Raw genomic sequence first — 20054 nt, 5'->3', positions numbered from 1 at the left:
CCTAATTGCTCGCCTGCTTGCCTGCCTGATCATCCCTAACTGCCCCCCCCCCCCCGCCAGCCTGGTTGCCCCTAACTGCCCCCTGCTGCCAGCCAGGTCACCCCCAACCGCCCCCTCCCTGTCAGCCTGGTCACTCTTAACTGCACCCCCCCTGCTGGCCTGGTCACCCCTTATTGCCCTCCCTGCCAACCTGGTCACCCCCAACTGCTCCCCTCTGCCGGCCTGGTCGCCCCACACAGCCTGCTGTTCAGTTGTTTGGTTGTCCCTCACTAACTCACCTGCTGGCCTGTTCACCCCACGCAGCCTGTTGTTCGGTCATTTGATCATCCCACACTAACCCCCCTGCCAGCCTGGTCGTAGGCAGCCATCTTGTGAGGGTATGAGGGTCAATTTGCATATTACCTCTTTATTATATAGGCTGTTCTGTGCGTACAAGCTACTTTATCAATTAAGCATCACAGGCACTGTGCCCAGGGCCTCTCAACTTAAAAGGGCATGAACATGTTTGGAAGCTGAAAAAAGAATCAACTCCAAAATATGAAAATTAAATTGTGTAATTGAAATAAATGCTGAAGTAATGTCTCCAAATGTAGTATTTCAGGTAGTGAAATGCAGTTCTATGTATATACTTACATATATGAACTATATTAAGTATAGGAGTCAGAGTATTTTAATATTTGAAACTTTGTATGGTAGGGTGTCTGTACAAAAATATGCATAACGTTTATAAAGATCTTTAAAAGACTGAGATTTTACTTTAAGGGTTCTACTTCCAAAAATAATGAAAACTTTGAAAACCACTAAGGACAACCAAACTCTACTGAACCACATGATCTCTAAGGCCCCTTCCAGAGCTTGCAGATCATGAGAGGCTAGATTGAAATGTGCTTACAGAAGTGGTTTACTCTTGACAAGTTATAAGGCCCTGAGGATGGGCATGGGGGTGGGGATGATGTCAGGATCCTGAGGCCCTAGAGACCTTATAGAGCAATGACTCCCCACCTGCCTTGAGGCCAAGCTGGGGACAGGTGGAACCAGGCGGACCTGGTCTGAATGTCTTATCTGTCTCTTAAGTCACAGAGTGACTTTGAACAGGCCACTTAGTTCTGTGAGCTCCATTTTCCTAATCTGGAAAGGGCACTGTCAGGCCCTAAGCAGTTCATCTCAAGATGTGTCTAGCAGCCAGGTGATTCCCCAAGGCATGGCCTATCCCCTCAGCTAAGGTATCACAGGCCATGCCCTAGAATCCTCCCTGACCTCACCCCTCACCCCACCCCCCATCCCCAATCACTGATGGCACCAACTTCCCATCCTTTCCTAAGGAGCCAAGTGTTAGGAAGGCTGAGGCTCAGATGGAAAGTAGGATAAAGGTGGGGTGGTAACAGGGTGATCCCACCGAAAGGTACCGGGGTCCTAAAAAGGAGGCAGAGCTGTGGCAAATCAGGCCAGCCTGGTGAGAGGGTCTTAAAAGCTGACATCCAATCCTCGTACTGGGTCCAATACAAAGATCCCTATGGATGGGGTTGAAACTTGAAGTTCTGGTCAGAGTCAGGATCTGCACAGAGTGGTGGCTAGAGGTTGCAGCTGGTGGGGTGTGGGGTTGGGGAGTAGGGGTGGGAGAGTGGCACAGCTGGGGAGAAATGGTACACAGGCTCCATGCCCAGATATGAGAATCAGGGTCTGTTTTCTGGCCCAAGGGCAGACCCTCCCTGTTTGGGAAGAGGGACAGCCACAAAGTTGAAAGGCTTTCTCAAACCCACAATAGGCCCCCTCTGTGTCTGTGCAGCATTCAGAGCATGGAAGATGACTTGGGCAGATATGGGTAAGTCACTTCTCCTGAGCCTCTAAGACCAGTGAAATCCTGACTATAACAGCACTTCCCAGACACGGCCCTATGGCTTCACTGGCTCTTCACAGTTATGACCTAGTGCCTCCCACTGCCCAGGGCACTGTCCATGCACACATTTTAAGGACAAATCTCTTTAACCACATAGAGGTTTTTATTGAACTCAAATTCAGGGGCTCCAAAGCCTGAGGAAGACAAGGGAGACTGGGGTTTGCACTCAGAGGCCCAGGCCCCACTCTGGGCTTCACTCCCCATCCCACCTCCCCTCACCCCTTCCTGACTCAACAAGGGTCTCAGTAGCTACGGAACTAAGCTACCCCACTCTAATTAAGTAACCCTCCCCCCTCTCCCTCCCCCATCTAGCACTTTGCCAAGCAGGCGGACACGAAGGGGCATGCTGCTGCTGAGGCCAGCTCTCTGTTGACCTCTTTCTGGATTCTTCCAGAGCCTCCTGCTGCCTGTTTGGCCTACCTCCAACCCCTCATTACCCATTTCTCATAAATCTCCAGGGCATATAACTTTCGCCTCCCTAGCCCCCTCTCCTTCTAGAATCCTCAACTCCTCCAGCTTTCCCACTATTCTAAAGGTTTCTCTAGCTCCGTCCCCTCCTCTTCTGCCCACCACAGCCCCGCCCCTGACAGTGCCCCAGGTCAGCGACGGCCAGCGGCGTGGGTTCGCTGGTGGCGGATAAGGTCGGAGCTCTGCGAGAAGGCCTTTCCACAGTCATCACACTTGTAGGGCCGCTCCCCGCTGTGGACGCGGTGGTGCTGCAGCAGCGTGGAGGAGCGGCAGAAGCCCTTGCCGCACACAGCACACCTGTAGGGCCTCTCGCCAGTGTGGGAACGCTGGTGCTGAATCAGCGTGGAGGAGCGATTGAAGGTCTTCCCACAATCTGGGCAGCTGTAGGTGCGGCCTGGCAGGTGGGTGCGGGCATGGATGGCCAGCACAGAGCTCTGACCAAAGCGCTTGCCACATTCAGGGCACTTGAAAGGCTTCTCACGGGCATGGCTGCGGGCATGGGGGATAAGTGCCGAGCGCTGGGAGAAGCTCTTGCCGCAGATGCCACAGCTGAAGGGCCTTTGCCCAGTGTGCACCCTCTGGTGACTGCGCAGGGATGAGTTCTGGCTGTAGCATTTGCCACACTCAGGGCAGCTGTAGGGCCGCTCATGGCTGTGAGTGCGCTGGTGCCGCAGGAGGTAGGAGCTGTCTCCGAAGGCCTTGCCACAGTGAGGGCACTTGTAGGGCTTCTGACCAGAGTGAGTGCGCTGGTGGCGAAGCAGGTAAGAGCTGTCGGCGAAAGCCTTGCCACAACGGGGACACTTGTAGGGCCGCTCCCCCGTGTGGGTGCGCTGGTGTTTGATGAGGTCAGAGCTCTGAGAGAAGGCCTTGCTACAGACCTCACATTTATAGGGCTTTTCACCCGTATGGATTCGCTGGTGCTGGATCAGGGTGGAGCCCCGGCCGAAGCTCTTCCCACAGATGCCACAGATGTTAGGCCGAGGGCCCTGTCCACCCCTGGCCCGACCACCCCGTCGGCCTGAACCCCGAAGGGTTCCTGTCAGGCCCAGAGGATTCTGGAGCATCTCAAACTGGGGTGTAGCCAGCAGGGCCCCTGTGGGCATCTCAAAAGGTGGCCCTAGGGGAAGGCCTGCTGTGGGCTGCTCCCCAAACCCCTGTGTGAAGGAGTCCAAGGGATGGCCTCCCAAGGGGATGCTCAAGGGATTCTTTTCCTCAGGATTGAGAAGCATCTCTGTACCTTCCTGGAATTTGGAACTTTGAGCTTCAAATTCAGGGCTTTGGGTTTTGAACTCAGGGTTCTGGGGTTCATACCCTGGGCTCTGGGATTCATATCCAGGGCTCTGGGGTTCATATCTAGGGCTCCGGGGTTCATACCCAGGGCTTTGGGGCTCATACCTAGGGCTTTGTGGTTCAAACTCAGGGCTCTGAGGATCTGAATCAGGGGTTCTGGGTGCAAATTCAGGGCTTGGGGGCACAAACCCAGGGCTTCGGGGCTCAAAACCTGGGCTTTCAGGCTCAAACCTGGGGCTTTGGGGTTCAAACTCTGGGCTTTGTGACTCAAACCCAGGGCTCTGGGGTTCAAGCCCAAAAGGTATCTCTTCGACCTCATAGTCCCCAGTGCTTTCTTGCTGAGAAATTTCCTCTTCCTCATTCTCACGCATGTTGCCTGCAGGATCAGAGAATTACAGAAAACCCAGATTGTGTGGAGCCTGTAAGGTCGCTGGGTCCCACCATTAATTAGTTGCACAAACGACTCCCTGCTCCTCAAACATGGTCGCTGGCCCTTGTGCAGGTGCTGAAATTCCCACCTTCCCCACAGCAAACCCAGGACACCCGGTCCCCGCCCCCACCTCCTCCAAGTCCCAGGTGTTCAAATCCCCCATTCCCTTCCCCACCCACGGACCACAGCCCCCTCTCCCCCTCCCAGGCACGCTCCTTGGAGGGGCGCTTCCTCCCTCACCTTTGAGGGACCCTTCGGGCCCCACTTCGTCAGGACTTTGCACATCCCGGGATTCGAGGCCCCACGGCGACGCCTCCCGTTCCATCCCCGCTGGCTCCCAGTGCGGCGACGGCGGCGGCGATGGCGGAACGATCCTGCGACCCGGCCTGAGTGCCCTGAGACCCAGGCCCTCGCCGCCCGCCCACTCAGCGACGCCCAGGGGACCCGGCTGCCCAGCCCCAGCCCCCAAGGCCGGACGTCTTGACCCTGGGCCTCTCTGGCCGGCCGGGCCCCTCCCCTCCCCTCCCCGGGGCCCCGCCTCCACCCACAAGGTCTCGGCTTGCTTTGGGGCCCTCACAGGCCCCCACGCGTTGTGTCCTCAGAGGTAAGGGGGATTTCACGACTAGCCCTGCTGCCCCCAGGCCCGGCTCCCAGCCTGAGACCCCGCCGTCTGGCCCCCAGCCCCAGGCTGGGCTGCGGCAGTCGACCCCTCCCCCCGCACAGGAAGTGTCCGTCCGCGGCCAGTTTCCCCCGGTGGCTAGCGCCGCGGCCTCTCTAGGAGCGGCTGGAGGTGGAAACTCGTTGGCATTAACCCTGGGCTAGATGGCCCCGGCGTTGAGGGGGGCGAGGACGAAGCACCCTGGAGCCGGCGGGAGAGGCTGGGGCAGTTTGTGTGCTTTTGTCTTAGGTCTCCGTCCGTCCGGTGGTCTCTCTCTCCTACTGGGCTCAGCATCCGTCAGTGACTGTGGCCAAGGGCGAGGTGACAAGCGAGACCAAGGTCAGCGAGAAGGAGCGACGCTTCCCGGCGCCAGCGGGGGCGGTGTCTAGCTCCCCTTGCTCTCGGGCTTCGGGGTCAGCTCCGGTCGCGCCTCGGAAACCTGGACGGGCCCCCGCACCTCCTTGAACTCATGGAAACTCTGGGACACCCCCACACTCCCACCAGAATTCCACTAACCCCCGCCGGCGTGCCTACCCCACTCCTCCATGCTCCCTCCTCCCTGCTCCTAATTTCCACCCTCCCTACCCCTGTCCCGCTGGGCTAGGATCGTTGCCAAGGAAACAGCTCCGCCTCGGGTTTCCAGAGGCACCGCCCCTACCTCTCAGAGAGCTCAGCGATTGGCCAGCAAAGCTCGTGCTCTCACCGCCCCACCTCCTCCCACTACACCAACTGCTTGGCGTTAATGGTCGCCAGGGAACGCGAGGCACCTTTCTGATTCGTTGGAAGGTGCGCAGGCTGGCCCACCTTCCACGTCCGACTAAAGTGCCTGCGGGAAGAGTGGGTGGGACCTGTCTGGCGTCTCCCCTTGAGTTGGGCCTCTGCTTTCAGAACTTTTCCCGCCCCCGTTTTCCCTTCATTATGTTTTATCTTTCTGAAGAATGAAAGCTTAGAGAAGTGAGGACAGACACCCTTCCTCCCCAGGTCTCCCCCATACTCTGCCAGCACTTTCCTGAAGGAGCAAGTTGGGAGATCCGCCCTCCGAGAGGAGGCTGCTTTCTTTTCAATCACCCTGCCTCTTCCCTCCTTCCCCCAAGCCTGAGTTTAATTCCGTTCTTGGGAGCCTTAGTCCATGGTTCCTGGGTTTTCTCACAGGGAGGCAAGGATCGTGTGGGAATTTCTTCCAGGTGAGGGTGGAGAGTGATAAAGTTCGGAGTGGAAGTGGACAGAGAGAACCATCGGGCCTTTAAGTTGGCTAAGACCTTTCCAGTGCCTTCTTGGAGAGAGGCTTGTAAAGAAACGAAACCTGAGAAACCCTGCCCTAGGTGCAGCTTTGAATCGAGGGGAAAAATGACCCTCAAGACAACTTAATAGGATCCAATTCTTGTTCCTTGCTGCTGAAAACTAGTTTGGTAGCCTTCTTGATAGCTGAAAAGCCAAGTTCTCTCTATGAGGAGCCATGGTTTGTGTTTTCTTGACTTCCCAAATAAATGAAGGGAAGAAACTGGTGAGGAGGAAGATGGCATCTTCCATTCTCCTGAAAAGAGGTGAGAACAGAATTTGGAGAATTCCAAGTGGTAAAAGGCTGGAGAGAATTATCTCAATAGAGGCCTACCAATAGAACCACTGATACCTTCCTACAAATAAAGCAGGCATACTTTTCTGCCCTCCAGAGCAACAGCTTCCAGCTCCATGCCTCTCTCCATCCCAATGTCTGTCTGCCCTAAAACCTCTTTTAGGATGAACACCTACAAGTGCACTGATTGGAAAGTGCTGAACCTGGGATACCCCCTGGTCATCCCCAAAGCACTCACACCAGTGCAAGACAAGTCTCCTTCATGAGACTTTCTGACCTGCTTACCCACCAGAAAATTTACACAGGAGAGCAGCCGCTCTGCAAAGTGAGTAGCAAAGATTCCAGCCACAGGTCTGACATGGTCCACTGCCTGTACTCTTCATGGCATGGGCTACAATCCCACATGTAGCAGAAGTCGCTCCAGGGCTTCAAGCTGCCCAGGCACCATCATTTCCACGTGGAAATTCAGTCTCACTAGGGCCTAGAGGAAGAGTGGCCGGCTGGCTTCCAGGCAGCCTCCTCTAGCACCAGACCTGTCTATGCAATAGGCTTTCAAGAGGCAGCCAGCCCCTGTCTGCCACCCATAGCAGCGAGACGCTCCAAGCGGAGGAAAGCCTCTGATGACAGTTCCAACTTGCCCCAACTAGGGTGCTAATCCAAGGTAGGAGTCCACTGGCTTTGTTCTATCACTGTGTGCTGGTGAGGAGCCTGTGTGTGTCCCAAGGTGAGCAACCACTTTCTCCACATCATCATCCCCTGGTGTGCTCCTTCCCTCTCTTTAAAATCAATAAATTAAGAAAAAGTACACAGGAAGAGACCTGCCATAGCACAGACCCCTTTAGCAAGAAAAAAGGAAATGGTCTTGTGTCTAGCTAGGTCATCCCCTTACCTAAGATTTGACACAGGCCCCGTGACCAACCCCTCCTCTTACAAAAGCTAAGAGCAGCTAGAAAATAACATTTCATTCAGAGCAGTGGTTCTCCAAGTTTAGCAGGCATAAAATTCCATCCCTGGAGTAATACTTTAAACAATAAAGAACTTAAATTTTTAAAAAAGCCAAATTGAAAATATAAAGAGCATTTTTAGAAAAAATATAAATTAAGTTGTACTATAGTAAATTTTATTAGGTTAAAAAATCTAGTAGATGTGTGGTACTCTAAGCTCCCATCAGTCCTAAATTAGATACTTCTATTTTAATTTCCATATGGATAAAGTACCTTACCAAATACTTTTAAGGCTAAATAAAAAATGTAAATGAAGACTTTTAAACTCTTTGGAATACTAACACTAATGCTAATTAAAGTAGGTCTGGACCTCATTAAAAAAAAAAAAAAAAAAATTCCATCCCTGGAGATTCAGATTCAATAGCTAGGAACAGGGCCTGAGGAAGCTAGCTACATTTTTTTTTTTTTAATATATTTTATTGATTTTTTACAGAGAGGAAGGGAGAGGGATAGAGAGTCAGAAACATCAATGAGAGAGAAACATTGATCAGCTGCCTCCTGCACACCCCACACTGGGGACGTGCCCGCAACCAAGGTACATGCCCTTGACCGGAATCGAACCTGGGACCTTTCAGTCCGCAGGCTGACGCTCTATCCACTGAGCCAAACCGGTTTTGGCTAGCTACATTTTTTTGTTGTTAATCCTCACCAGAGGATATTTCTTCATTGATTTTTTTTTTTTTTTTTACCATCATACAAAAAAAGGATTTTATTTTGGGAAAGCGATTCCTAATTTATGGCAAGTTTTACTTTCAGAAATAAGACCACAAAACAAATCTAATTCAACCTTAAAGGCTGGCATGCTGAGCAAGGAATGTTCTTCCTCTTTGTCGAAGCTCCTTCTTTACACTGTCAGGTACCAGGACTCTGCCTTTTGCTGTGATTTCAGCCACCGAGTCAACAGTAATGTGTTCTAGTCCTTTACAGTGTGCCTTCAATTGATCCTTCCAGCCACATTCAACTAATTTAGCTCTCAGCAACTCTGATGTTCTCTTTCTCCAGTTTCTATCAACTTTCGGTTAATCGCTGCTCTCATCTGTGCATCTTTGTTCATCTTGCTAACCACACTCTTTGGCTGCTGGGACTTAGACCCTCAGTAGCTCGAGCGCCTAAGCACACAGAAAGCTTGAACACGCATTTCCTTCTCCATTGATTTTTAGAGTGGAAAGCAGGGGAGAGACAGAGAGAAACTTCAATGTGAGAGACACACATCAATTGGTTGCCTCCCGAATGCCCAGACCAGGGCCGGGGATCGAGGTACATGCCCTTGACCAGAATTGAACCTGGGACCCTTCAATCCACGGTTGATGCTCTGTCCACTCAGCCAAACCAACTAGGGTGCTGGCTATGTTTTAAAGAAACTATGTGATTCTTTGGTAGGAAGGCCTTACTTTGAAAAATACTGGCCTAATGCAGGTTTTAGCTTCTTTGGGTCACAGCTTTGCACATCCTGTTCCTAATAAGATGCACATAAACATTCCTAAAAAGTTTAGGGGTCTTTGGAACTCAAATCAATACCCTTATTCTAGATGTCCTGGACAAGCTAGGGACATGTGGTCATGGCCTCACCTCTCACAATGGCCACATGGATGGGCTCATATCTGGTACAGACAAGCATTCTCCAATGAAGCTCTAGAAACTCTTTCATTTTAAATTGTTTCAGGTTCTGAGCCTCAGAGACCTGCAGTAGCAGAAAGAGAGCCCTACCCTTGGTGGAAGTATCTGTGCCAAGAAATGAGGAGCTAAGAATGGAATGAGGCCGCGGCTTAAGTATTTCATGACACTCAAAAATTATCTTTTAATGGTGGTAACTTGGGTCCTGAAGGCAGGAAGCTGAAGAGCTGGGTCTGGAGTTCGGGCCCTAAGCAAGCCTTGCAAACTTCAAAGCACTCAGAGAAAGTAGTAATTATGGCACCTTTAACCGGCAAGCTGAGGCTAGGGTCCAGATCAGGCTTCGAGTCTGAGCTGAGTGAAAATGGTGTTTCAGGCTGGGTTTTCCCCAGGCAGCCTGAGTTAGATGTACACTGCCTTCTTTAGGGAATTAAAAGCTGGTACAAAGGTAGCTCCTACCACTAAGGTGCCTTCTCACACCATGTCCCACTTATGACAAGGTGGCACACTAGCCAATCCTCCCAGAAAAGTTCAGGTGGGCTCAGACTTGGAATCAAGTCAGTTCATTACTTCACCTGAACAGTGTCTTTTCCCCAAATCTTCTCTTTCTTTAGAAGTTTCTCCAAATTGACAAATCTTCCTCCCTAAGGTAGGCAGACATGGGGCTGAGTAAAGAAGGCAAGTACACACGGGCCAGCAGAGGACATAACCCATATTCCTCCTCAAGTGAAGGGTTGTCCTGACCAGAGGCAGGACAGGCTCTGCCCATGGCTGGCTGCTTCCATAGCCTGGACAGGGCTGGGCTCTGACCACAAAGGAATTGCTAATAGATGGATAATGGAGTCACAAGGTGAGAGATTGTGTGCAGAGCTTGGGAATGTAGATGAGTACAATTCCCTCTGGCTACTTCTCCCAATGTTCCTGGCCTAGCTCATGATGGTGGGCACATGAGTAAAGATCCAGCTTTGTTTGCCCTGAACTCTCATCTCAGGTTGGTTTCTCCCTTGCCTTGATCTGCTATGTGGCCATTTTGCCACTCATCTCATACCTGGGCTTCACTGACACTGGGCTGAGCTGTCTCCTGTCCTGGTCAGTGCCTGGGTGCCCTCAAAGGGAGTGGGCAGGTATCTCAGAACCCTGGCTGAGACACTAAGAAATTCAGAAGCGGTGTGATCAAGGCCACAGTAAACCAAGAAGCCTGCCATCTCTGTGTATGACCTTGGTCAGGTTGCTTAGCCTTCCCCAATCTCAGTGTCCCCAACTGCAAATGCTCAAATCTCTTCCATTTCTAAAATGTGATGAGGCCCTCCTGGTTGGGTCTAGGGTGGATAAGGCCTGAACCATATGGCTCTCCCGGGGAGGCCCAAGGATGACTGGAGGGCACTCTCGGGGCCTTCCCCCTCAAAACCAGGAACTGCTGGTCAGCTGAGAGCAGTGCTGTGGCATGGCAGAAATGCCATTGGTTTAGGGCAGTGGTCGGCAAACTCATTAGTCAACAGAGCCAAATATCAACAGTACAATTGAAATTTCTTTTGAGAGCCAAATTTTTTAAACTTAAACTTCTTCTAACACCACTTCTTCAAAATAGACTCACCCAGGCCTGGTATTTTGTGGAAGAGCCACACTCAAGGGGCCAAAGAGCCACATGTGGCTTGCGAGCCGCGGTTTGCCGACCACTGGTTTAGGGCAAAGATTCAGTCCTGCCTGCCTCTTCCTGACTGGGCAGTTATGAGGGTGAAATAAGTTCATGGAAAAGATAGTACTTTGTAAGCCATAAAATACAATGCAAGCAAGATCTAAAATAAAGCCTGCTTTTACTTCTCTCCTGCGCCCTTTCACATATATGCTCTCTACCTAAATCCGATTCAGGGACACATCAATGCTATAGACCAGCAGTCGCCAACCGATGGCCGGCCACTGGTGGTCTGTGAGGTCCAAAAGGTTGGCGACTGCTGCTATAGACCATGATTTGCAAACTCCAATTACCACAGAAGCCCAACAGGTCATGTAAAGGGGTGGAAAACACCAGATGGAGCGAGCCTGCCTGGAAGAGACATGGGCTAGACATGAGTGCCAGCTGATGCTGGTTGGGAGCTGATGAGGGTGGCGAGCATGCCGAACCGGAGCACAGGCTCCAGCCCCATCCAAAGGGAACAGCTGCCCCCGGCTTCTGCCAACTGTGGTTTTATGGGAGCTTAGATAGACTTGCCAAATCTTTGGATTTCTCAAGAGAAGTCAGAAACCCGGATTTTGTGTGAAATCTTAACCAATAATTTGTAACATTTTAAAATTCTGACTAGGCCAAAAAATAAGAGCTGCATTTTAACTGATGCAGTGAAAAGGCAAACGGGTAAAACAAGGTTCTCTTCCACCTCAGTCCTTTTAACACATCTGAGAAACAGCCTTTTCTTCCCACAGCGGAGGTCAAACGGGGGTCTTACCTCAGTCCTAACTCAGCAAAGGGGCTTCTTGAGTCTAGGCCAGCAGAGACTGAGGTGTCCCTCTGTCAAGCTGGAGAGGGCCTAAAATATGATGGCCCTCATGCCCCAGGTCCAGCTCTTACAAGGCTTTCTATGACCTCCCTGGAGCCCCCAGAGGTTCAGTACTGATTCCAGCTTGGCCTCAGGAAATGTTTAGATCTTCACCCTTTGTCTTCTCACTTTTGAGGCCATCACCCACACTCCTGGAATATCTCTGGGTAGTGCTGGAAGCCCACAGGTGGGTCTAGGTCCCCTGGGCCAGGGGTCAGGAGCACAGGCAACCCACTGGCACCCTGACCCTTGTGTCTCCCGGCACCAGGCCTATGGACCCACTGGTGCTTGGCCATGGCCGACTTCTGGCCAAAGCACCTGCCGCACTGAGGACAGGGGTAGGGGCGCTCCCCACTGTGGGTTCGCCGGTGGGCTGCCATTTCGGAGCTCTGCCGGAAGCAGCGCCCACAGTCTGGACACGGGTAGGGCTTCTCGCCTGTATGGGTGCGCACGTGGCGCCGAAGGTCTGAGGCATGGGCAAAAGCACGGCCACAGTCTGGGCAAGGGAAGGGGGTCTCGCCACTATGGACCCGCTGATGCTGGTAGAGGGCAGAGCTCTGGCTGAAGCAGTGGCCGCAGTCAGCACAGCGGTAGGGCTTCTCACCCGTGTGGACCCGTAGGTGGGTGGTGAGGGCAGAGCGCTGCGTGAAGGCCCGGCCACAGTCCGGGCAGCGGTGGGGCCGCTCCCCACGGTGGATAGCGCGGTGCTTGCTCAGAGAGGAGGCTTGGCCGAAGCCTTTGCCACAGTCAGGGCAAGAGAAGGGCTTCTCACCCGTGTGCGTATACAGGTGCTCCACCAGAGTGGAACGCCAGGCAAAACTCTTCCCACATAGGTAGCAACCATGACGCTGGTCTGCCCTTGGGACAGGGGGATGGGCAAAGAGTGGGGGACGACCCCGGTGAGGCACCTTGGATGGCTGTTCCAAACTGTAAGGGAGACCAGCACAAGGGGGTTTGAGAGCCTTCAGCCCAAGAGACGGAGCATCCATAGGAAGGATCTTCTCCAGGGCCCCAGTGCCTTCTCTTAGTCCTTTCTCTTCCTTGTTTCTGGAATCTGCTGGGAGATAAGGGGAGAGAGCTCAGACCCTGGCTTATTTATCTGCTCCTTGAATCCCACACCCCATGTGATGAGAGGCCTGGCACACAGCCACCTTCTGGACCCACAGCTGCCTCTGGGACTCAGCTCAGGACAGGCAGGGAAACTGAGGACACCTTTCCTCAGCTGCAGATAACAAAGCAAAGCATCAGAAACAGAGTAGGAAGCAACAGAACATTCTACCTCAGGGCCAGGAAATGGCTGGGGCAGGCAGCAGATGTGTTAACTGGATCATGGGGGATGAGGAGATGCTCAAGGATGCTTCAGGCAGCAGGCACAGCACAGAGACATGAGCTTGGCTGAACCAAGTTCAGAGGGGCTGGGTATACTGTGCAACAAGCTGCAGGATGAATTACTAGAGAACAGCAGAAGCCAAGAGAAAGGAAGCTGCTCCAGAATATAACAAAAAATAAAGTAAACTAAAGCACAGGGCAGAGGAGCTAGATGGAGGCAAACAGGAGGGATGATGTGGAGCAAAACAGCTTCGGGCCAACTAGATGTGAGGGGTTCGGAGTCACAGGTGGGAGTGGAGAGCCGGTCACACAGCCCTTCCTCCGCCTTCGCTGGGAAAGCGCTTCAGGGAAGGGACTGAGGAGCAGGGCGAGGAGCTGGCGGGGGCAGCAGGATGGGTCAGGCCCAGAGGAAGCCCCACGAGACGGCGTCCCCAGTACTTCACCCGTGTCCTCTTCTGTCAGACACGCTCCCAACTCCGGGTCTCGGGCATCTGGCCCCCACAGTTCAGCCTCTTCCTCCACCCAGGCGATGAGGGCCGGCTTGGTGCCTCGGAACCCTGGGGAGAGGAACCCACAGCGCGCGCTGCCGGGAGGCCGCCGCCCACCCGGCCCTGGGCTTCCCTCCCCGTGCAGGGACCCCTCCCGTGCGGGGCCCCGGCTGCGCAGGGAAAGGGGACGCGGCCCGGCGAGCGGCAGGGCCTCACCGAGCGCGCCCAGGTGGCCGTAGGTCTCCCGCATCACGTCCCGGTACAGGGCCCTCTGCGCGGGCCGCAGGCAGCCCCACTCCTCCGGGGAGAAGTACACGGCCACGTCCGCGAAGCTCACGGCCTGGGGTCTCCTCCCCGCGCGCGCGGCCGCCTCGGGTTCCAGCGCGGGGAGCGAGGCCGGAGGCGGCGCCATGAGAAGTGCCGGCCCTGGGACAGCCGGCGCCAACCCTGGTCCGCGGGCCCCACGCGCTCCCTGCCGTCTGCCCGGGGACGGCCCCTGCGGGGACCACGCGGCGGCTGAAGGTACAGAGAACAGGGCAGGGCGCCTTCCTAAGAAATGGCGGCAACGCGGCCTCATGAACTTGGCTCCTACGTAGTTTGGCCCAGATGACGCCACCCGGGGTCTCCGGGGGGCTTAGTCGCCAGCCCTCAACCAAGATGGCCGCACCGGCTTCCCCTGCGGGAGCGGCGCCCGCCACGCCTGGGCCAACCCGCCGACACGTCCCGCGCCGCGCCCGGCAGCCCCGCTCGGGTTGGAGGACCCACCCGGCCAGGCCGGAGGTCGGTGCTGGGCCACCTGTTCCAGCCCTGGCCCGGCCCACTCCGCCTTTGGAAATTCGGACCTTATTCTTCGTGGCTGGGCCGTTTATAACTGGGCTTTGGCCCATCACTGGGTGCCAGCAACCTTTTCCCAAATGTTGAGGGGGAAAAAGTAGTGAGTAAAGAGACCTTTCTCTACTGGGAGCTTGTTGGGGCCTGAAACTCTGGGACCTTCTATCAGGAGATCGTGGGGCAGCTGGGGGACAGCAGGTAAGGTCAGAGGACCCTCTTTCTGCAGCTTACCTCCCCTACTTGTGCTGCAGCAAGCCTCCCCAACATCTGTTTGCCTCTAGCTCAGACCTGGCTCCCGAGCTGACCTGCCACCTTGCCTCTGCACATCAGACTAGACATGGCTTAAGCTGAACTCACCCCTTTTTTCCTCCAACCTGCCCCTCCTGGGGTCTTTATCTCAGCAAATGCACCGACTCTCCCCATCATTTCAGTTATTGCCTGCCTACTTCGTGCCCCCCACACACCTTCATAAACACCCTGTCCTAAGAAGACTTGATAACTTTTCCTTTGGCCAACAAATCAATCACAGGTTCATCTTCAGCAGGTTCTGGCTGCAGTCCTGAACTTTTTCTGCTTGCCTCCATCTGTAGTAGGTAACAGATAGGCATGAGTAGGAACCATAGGCCCGGTGCAGAGGGTCATGAGGAGGAGAGCCCAGGTGTCTAGCAACGGGCAAAACTACAAGCTCTTGCAGGACCACTCCCTTAAGCATTAGGGGATGGCATCTAGGCCTCCATCTAGTCCCTGGGGATGGCATCTAGGCCTCAGCTGTGCTCCAGGCCCAGCAAAGCAGCAAAATCAGTGACTGCCATGGCTGGCTTCAGGACCAGCTGTCTTGACTAATGACCCTGGAGCCAACCAATCAGTGGAGACTACCACTCTGAGGGGGCACACCAGGAAAGCTGATGAATGTTCTATTGGATCCTCTCCGAGATAAAAGGATAAAAGCTCTTAAGACAGGGACCTAGAGTGTGCTCTCTCTTTTCCAGGGCATGCTCAAGCCTTTCCTCCCTCTCCCATCTCTCAAGGCAAGTCTCAGTCTCTCTCTCTCCCTCCCTCCCAAGCTCCAAGGGCCCTTCTTTTGGCTCTGTAGCTCGTTTCCTGAGCCCATTTCTTCTATGGCTCACTTCTTCTACCTCTGTGACTTTCTAAATAAAATTTCTCTTTTTAAAAAAAAAAAATATTGATTTCAGAGAGGAAGGCAGAGGAAGAGGGAGAGATAGAAACATCAATGATGAGAGAGAATCATTGATTGGCTGTCTCCTGCACACCCAAAACTGGGGATTGAGCCCACAACCCGGGCATGTGCCCTTGACCAAGGATGAAATCGGGACCTCGTGGTTCATAGGTCAACGTTCGACCACTGAGCCACTCTGGCCGTGCTAAACTTTCTTTTGTAGTTTGAGTCTTAGCTCTTAATTCTTTCTTAGCCAGAACTCATGTACTGAGGTTGCTGAACCAAAGTCTAACACCTGGCACTGTTTAGCTGCCAACATTTCTTGAGGCTTCTGCCTGACACCGTGTATCTGGTGGATGCTTCTCCCCATCACCAGGAGAACTTGAAAGGAAAGACTTGATTATGGTAGAAAGGGGAAAGGAGGAGACAAAAAGTCTAGAAAGGGTAAGGGCTCAGAGTTGCCCAGGACTCAACCTCAGCCCTAGCTCTGTCAGCCTCTCGGGATCCTGAAGGACAAGAGAAAACAGAACTTTTCCATTAAGAGCAACAGCATTTTGCCAAAACCGGTTTGGCTCAGTGGATAGAGCGTCGGCCTGCGGACTGAAGGGTCCCGGGTTCGATTCCGGTCAAGGGCATGTACATTAGTTGCGGGCACATCCCCAGTGGGAGATGTGCAGGAAGCAGCTGATCGATGTTTCTCTCTCATCGATGTTTCTAGCTCTCTATCCCTCTTCCTTCCTCTCTGTAAAATATCAATAAAATATATATTTAAAAAAAAAAGAGCAACAGCATTTTGTCACCTGTCAATGCCCATCCCTTACCATAGTGCCCATAACACACAGGCCTGGAACAGCTCTGGATAATCCTAGACACCCACTGGGCTGTGTGGATCTTCCTGGGGAACAAGGTGGAGCAGGGTTTGAACCCCTGGGTTGGCCCCTGGGGCCTATGGCACCAGACTGGCTGGCCTCTTGCTGAAGACGTACCTCCTATAGCAGGAACAGGAGTAGGGCCACTTGCCTGTGTGAGTCAGCAGTTAGCATGAGAGGTACTACCTGAGGCAAAGGCAGGTGCCAAACTAGCTGCAAAGGGTCTGTGGGAGCACACAGCTCCTTGATCCTGCTTGACTACATCAAGCTTCTCGGTCGCCAGGTATTAGACGGAGACATGAGAAGGCGTAGGCATATGGGAGAGACTATTGTAGACCAAGTAGCCATTGCTCCTATAGGAGCCATCAAAGTAGTTCTTCAAAGTAGCCACACAAAGCAGTCCAGCCCCCCTGGTTATTCAGTGGCAACTTATATACATGCTCAAACAGAAGAGGCCTCATGCCAGTTAGTGACACAGATGCTACATTAACATAAATAGTTACACCCTCGCCTGCACGCATGCATATGGCAAATTGGCCTTGATCATCTGGCGTATTCTGATTAGGGTTCCCACAGGGTCCCTCTCCAGAGAATACTGTGGACCAGGTTAACGATGATGGCAAAGCATGACTGCATTCGGGGCAGGGATGAGAGTGCTGCATTAGTGCCGGATGTTGAGGCTGGGCACAGATGAGAGGAGGGGGCTCAGAGACCAGGTCAGTGTTTCTGATCCCATGGGGCTCATGACAACTCCCGAATAGACTCCTCCTGGCCCTTTCTAAATGTATTGTTTTCCTGAGTGGCTGCTGTGAAACATAGCAGATTCAAAACTCGCCCTGTTAATTGTGTAAGGTCTACTCATGTTCAGGTGCCAGAACCAAGCTTCACAGTGGCAGAAGCATTCAGATGGGTGCCTAGCCCCTGAAAGCTCTCCCTAAACCGTGTTGGCTAATTGAAGGGCTCATGAGTCAGGGACATTCCCACCTACCTCAGGATCAACTAGAGTAGATACCCTCAACTACAGGGCCCAGGGACCTGGATACAGAAAAGTGAACTGCCTCCAACCTAAACTTAAATTCACACACTGCCACTGAGCTGGAGATTGGATGATTCATTCAGTGTGACCTGATCATGGGACCACTGAATGTCTCAGTCAACTGAGAAAGAGAAGGTTAAGATTTCAGTCTTGCCCTGGCCAGTTTTGCTCAGTGGATAGAGCATTGGCCCTTGGACTGAAGGGTCTCTGGTTTGATTCTGGTCAAGGGCATGTACCTTGGTTGCAGGCTTGATCCCTGGCACTGTCAGGGCACATTTGGGAGGCAAATGGAAAATATCCTCAGGTGAGGATTAGCAAAATAAAATTTAAAAAAAGATTTCAATCTCCAATGGGTGTCATAAATTCAGGTCAAGAAAAATTAGTAAGGAACATGTAGATTATGTTTCTTGCTCAATAAAACATTTTCCTTTCCAGCTGGAACTGGGACATTGCCCCCACTTCTCACCTTTCCATCTTTCTCAGGCTTCCTCCCTCCTGGGGATCCTGAGCATCTGCACCCCACAGCTGGGTGTCCTGCTTTATCCAGGAGGGCTGGTTTGGGGTCTGGGAACCCTGGGGAAGAAACTAAACCACTAAAAAAAAAATACATTTCTTAATACTACCTATGCATTCCTCAGGCATCAAGATGTTCTAGGTGTTGGAGGTATTGGTGAACCAAGATAACTTCCTGCTCTAAATTTACACTAAACTAAATTTACACTAAGGTATGAGCTCTGCTGGCACAGATATGGAGACCTTTGGGCAGACTGTACTCAGATCTATATAGACACAGAGCCACGGTTCTGAGATTTTCTGCATGGGGCAGAAGAGCTCCAAGAGGAATTTCTTGGAGACAGCATTTAGAAGGGCATTGAAGGATGTAGGGTTGGAGGTGTGGTGTACACAGTGCAGAACAGCAAGAGCACAGGCTCACTGAGCTAGAGTTGTTTCCCAAAACCAAAGATCCCATTTACCTGGAGCCAAATGGGATCGCTTGCCTGTAGAGAGAGCGAGATCCTGTTTGAACTGGAGGTTAGCGTGCCAGGGGCCTTCGTGTTGTGGCACAGGTTCTGACCTGTTTGCAGGAAGTCCTGAGAGCCACTGGAGGAGTCGGCCAGGGGAGACTCAGTTATGAATTTCAGGTTAGGGTGATCTGGCGGGCATAACAGGAAACGTAGTCACCTGGGGCAGGAGTGGGGTCGAGTAGGGCATCTGTTCCTTCCCATCCCACCTGCACCCTTCACTTTTCAGAGATCAGGGATGGCCGGCCCTCAAGGAGCGCGCCCAAGTGGCATTAGGTCGGCCGCATCGCGTGCGGTCCAGGGCCCTCTTCGCGGGCAGCGGACAACCCGCTCCTGGGGAAGAAATACATGGCCACGAAGCTCACGGCTCCTGGCCTTTCCACCTCACTCTTCCTTCCATCAGGACCTTTGCGGGAAGCCGGGAGCACGCACCTGGAGCATGCCCGGCCCCCATCCAAGGAGGGTGCAGTTGGGGATTCGGCCTCCGGGGACCTAAGAGACCGGAACTAGCTCCGGGTGGGGCCGCTCTAGGACGCCGAGAACTGGTTATGCGAACTCGGTGATCCCAGGACCGCGAAAAAGAAGGAGCCCTCAGGAAAGTTGGTGGTACTCTGGCGTCTTTATTTTTAGAGGAAGGCGTTTAGCAGCTTCAGTGTGGGTCTGATGTTGATGACCTGGTTTGTTAACCCCTCGAGTTTCTTCTCTTGCTGTTCGGCAAGCGGCCTTGGAAGCGCCCTTGCCCACAGTTAAGATGGCCGCAGCCACTTCGGTTTCCCTTGGGGGCGCGGAGGCGGGGGGGAGGGGTGAAAGATGAGGCTGGGGTGCGGGAGCGCCCGCGGCGGCGAGGGGTCTAGCAGAGGCGGGGCCACGGGGCCAGCATTCAGGGGGCCACTGGCCAGATGTCCACTTCCTAATCCCCGCCAGATGGCCCACTCCATGGCCTTAATAACTTCTTTTAGCAAACTAATTCGTTTCTCAATTTCTTTTTTCATTTACAAGGTATAGAATAATATTCTCTCTTCCCACCCTATTCCTTTTAACAGTTTCCTAAATATCCCCCCAGAGATGGTGTTTGTCTCTGTATGCATGTATATGTCACTCTATTATCTATATCTGGTACTTCCAACATTTACTATATCTTTAAGGACACTGAGCCGAATGCCTCTCTGCCTTAGAGTTATTTCGCAGAAGAGGAAACTAAGGCCCATTTGTTACCAAAAGTCAGGCAGCCCACGTGACTCAGGGTCTTCAGACTCCTAAATGCCAGCCTTTTCCACCACCTCCTCCTGCCTCCGCAGGCCTGTTTCAGAAAAGCAACATGAATATTTTGAATTTACTGACCCCTGCTGACCTTGTGAAAGTGAACTGGATTCTTTATTCAATTATGATTGCATAGAAAATTAGATGAGTTACTGGATGAGGGCACATTGTTTCAATGCTTCATTTATTTTTGTTTTGTTTTTGTTTTTGTTTTTAAATAAATCTTTATTCAGATTATTACAATTATTTCTCCTTTTCCCCCCCATAGCTCCCCTCCACCCAGTTCCCACCCCACCTTCTGCCCTTACCTCCCCCCCACTGTCCTCATCCATAGGTGTATGATTTTTGCCCAGTCTCTTCATGAACCCCCCATACTCCTTTCCCCCTGAGAATTATCAGTCCACTCCCTTTCTATGCCCCTGATTCTATTATATTCACCAGATTTTTCTGTTCCTCAGGTTTTTAATTCACTTGATTTTTAGGTTCACTTGTTGATAGATATATATTTGTTGTTCATAATTTTTCTCTTTACTTTTTTCTTCTTCCTCTTCTTTAAGAATACCTTTCAGCATTTCATATA

General features: G+C 52.6%; 2 protein-coding genes and 1 pseudogene across 4 annotated transcripts; all 3 read right to left on the bottom strand.

Moving 5' to 3' along the window:
• Window positions 1-1984: 1984 nt before the first annotated feature.
• ZNF768 (zinc finger protein 768) lies at window positions 1985-5114 on the bottom strand. The gene is made up of 2 exons (XM_080679565.1): window positions 4326-5114; window positions 1985-4031 (listed from the first exon to the last, which is right to left on the bottom strand). The coding sequence occupies exons 1-2, from the start codon at window positions 4408-4410 to the stop codon at window positions 2497-2499; spliced, it is 1620 nt and encodes a 539-aa protein (XP_080535691.1). The 5' UTR covers window positions 4411-5114; the 3' UTR covers window positions 1985-2496.
• Window positions 5115-7983: 2869 nt separating this feature from the next.
• Window positions 7984-8525, bottom strand: LOC308252933 (transcription and mRNA export factor ENY2-like; annotated as a pseudogene). The gene has a single exon. The product of its transcript is annotated as a transcription and mRNA export factor ENY2-like (transcript).
• A 2196-nt stretch (window positions 8526-10721) lies between these two features.
• On the bottom strand, window positions 10722-15273 carry ZNF764 (zinc finger protein 764). Of its 2 annotated transcripts, none has more exons than XM_080677852.1 (3): window positions 13496-15273; window positions 13235-13348; window positions 10722-12519 (listed from the first exon to the last, which is right to left on the bottom strand). In XM_080677852.1, exons 1-3 carry the CDS (start codon window positions 13854-13856, stop codon window positions 11603-11605), a joined length of 1392 nt encoding a protein of 463 aa, XP_080533978.1. In that variant the 5' UTR covers window positions 13857-15273; the 3' UTR covers window positions 10722-11602. The 2 variants fall into 2 exon arrangements, with proteins under 2 accessions (XP_080533978.1, XP_080533979.1); XM_080677853.1 differs by having other exon boundaries at window positions 10722-12516.
• Window positions 15274-20054: the final 4781 nt, after the last annotated feature.

The sequence above is a fragment of the Plecotus auritus genome, assembly GCF_963455305.1.
Source record: "Plecotus auritus genome assembly, chromosome: 7".
Classification (NCBI taxonomy): Eukaryota; Metazoa; Chordata; class Mammalia; order Chiroptera; family Vespertilionidae; genus Plecotus; species Plecotus auritus.
Note: the sequence above shows the minus strand (reverse complement) of the source record. Positions and strands in the feature narration are given on the sequence as shown.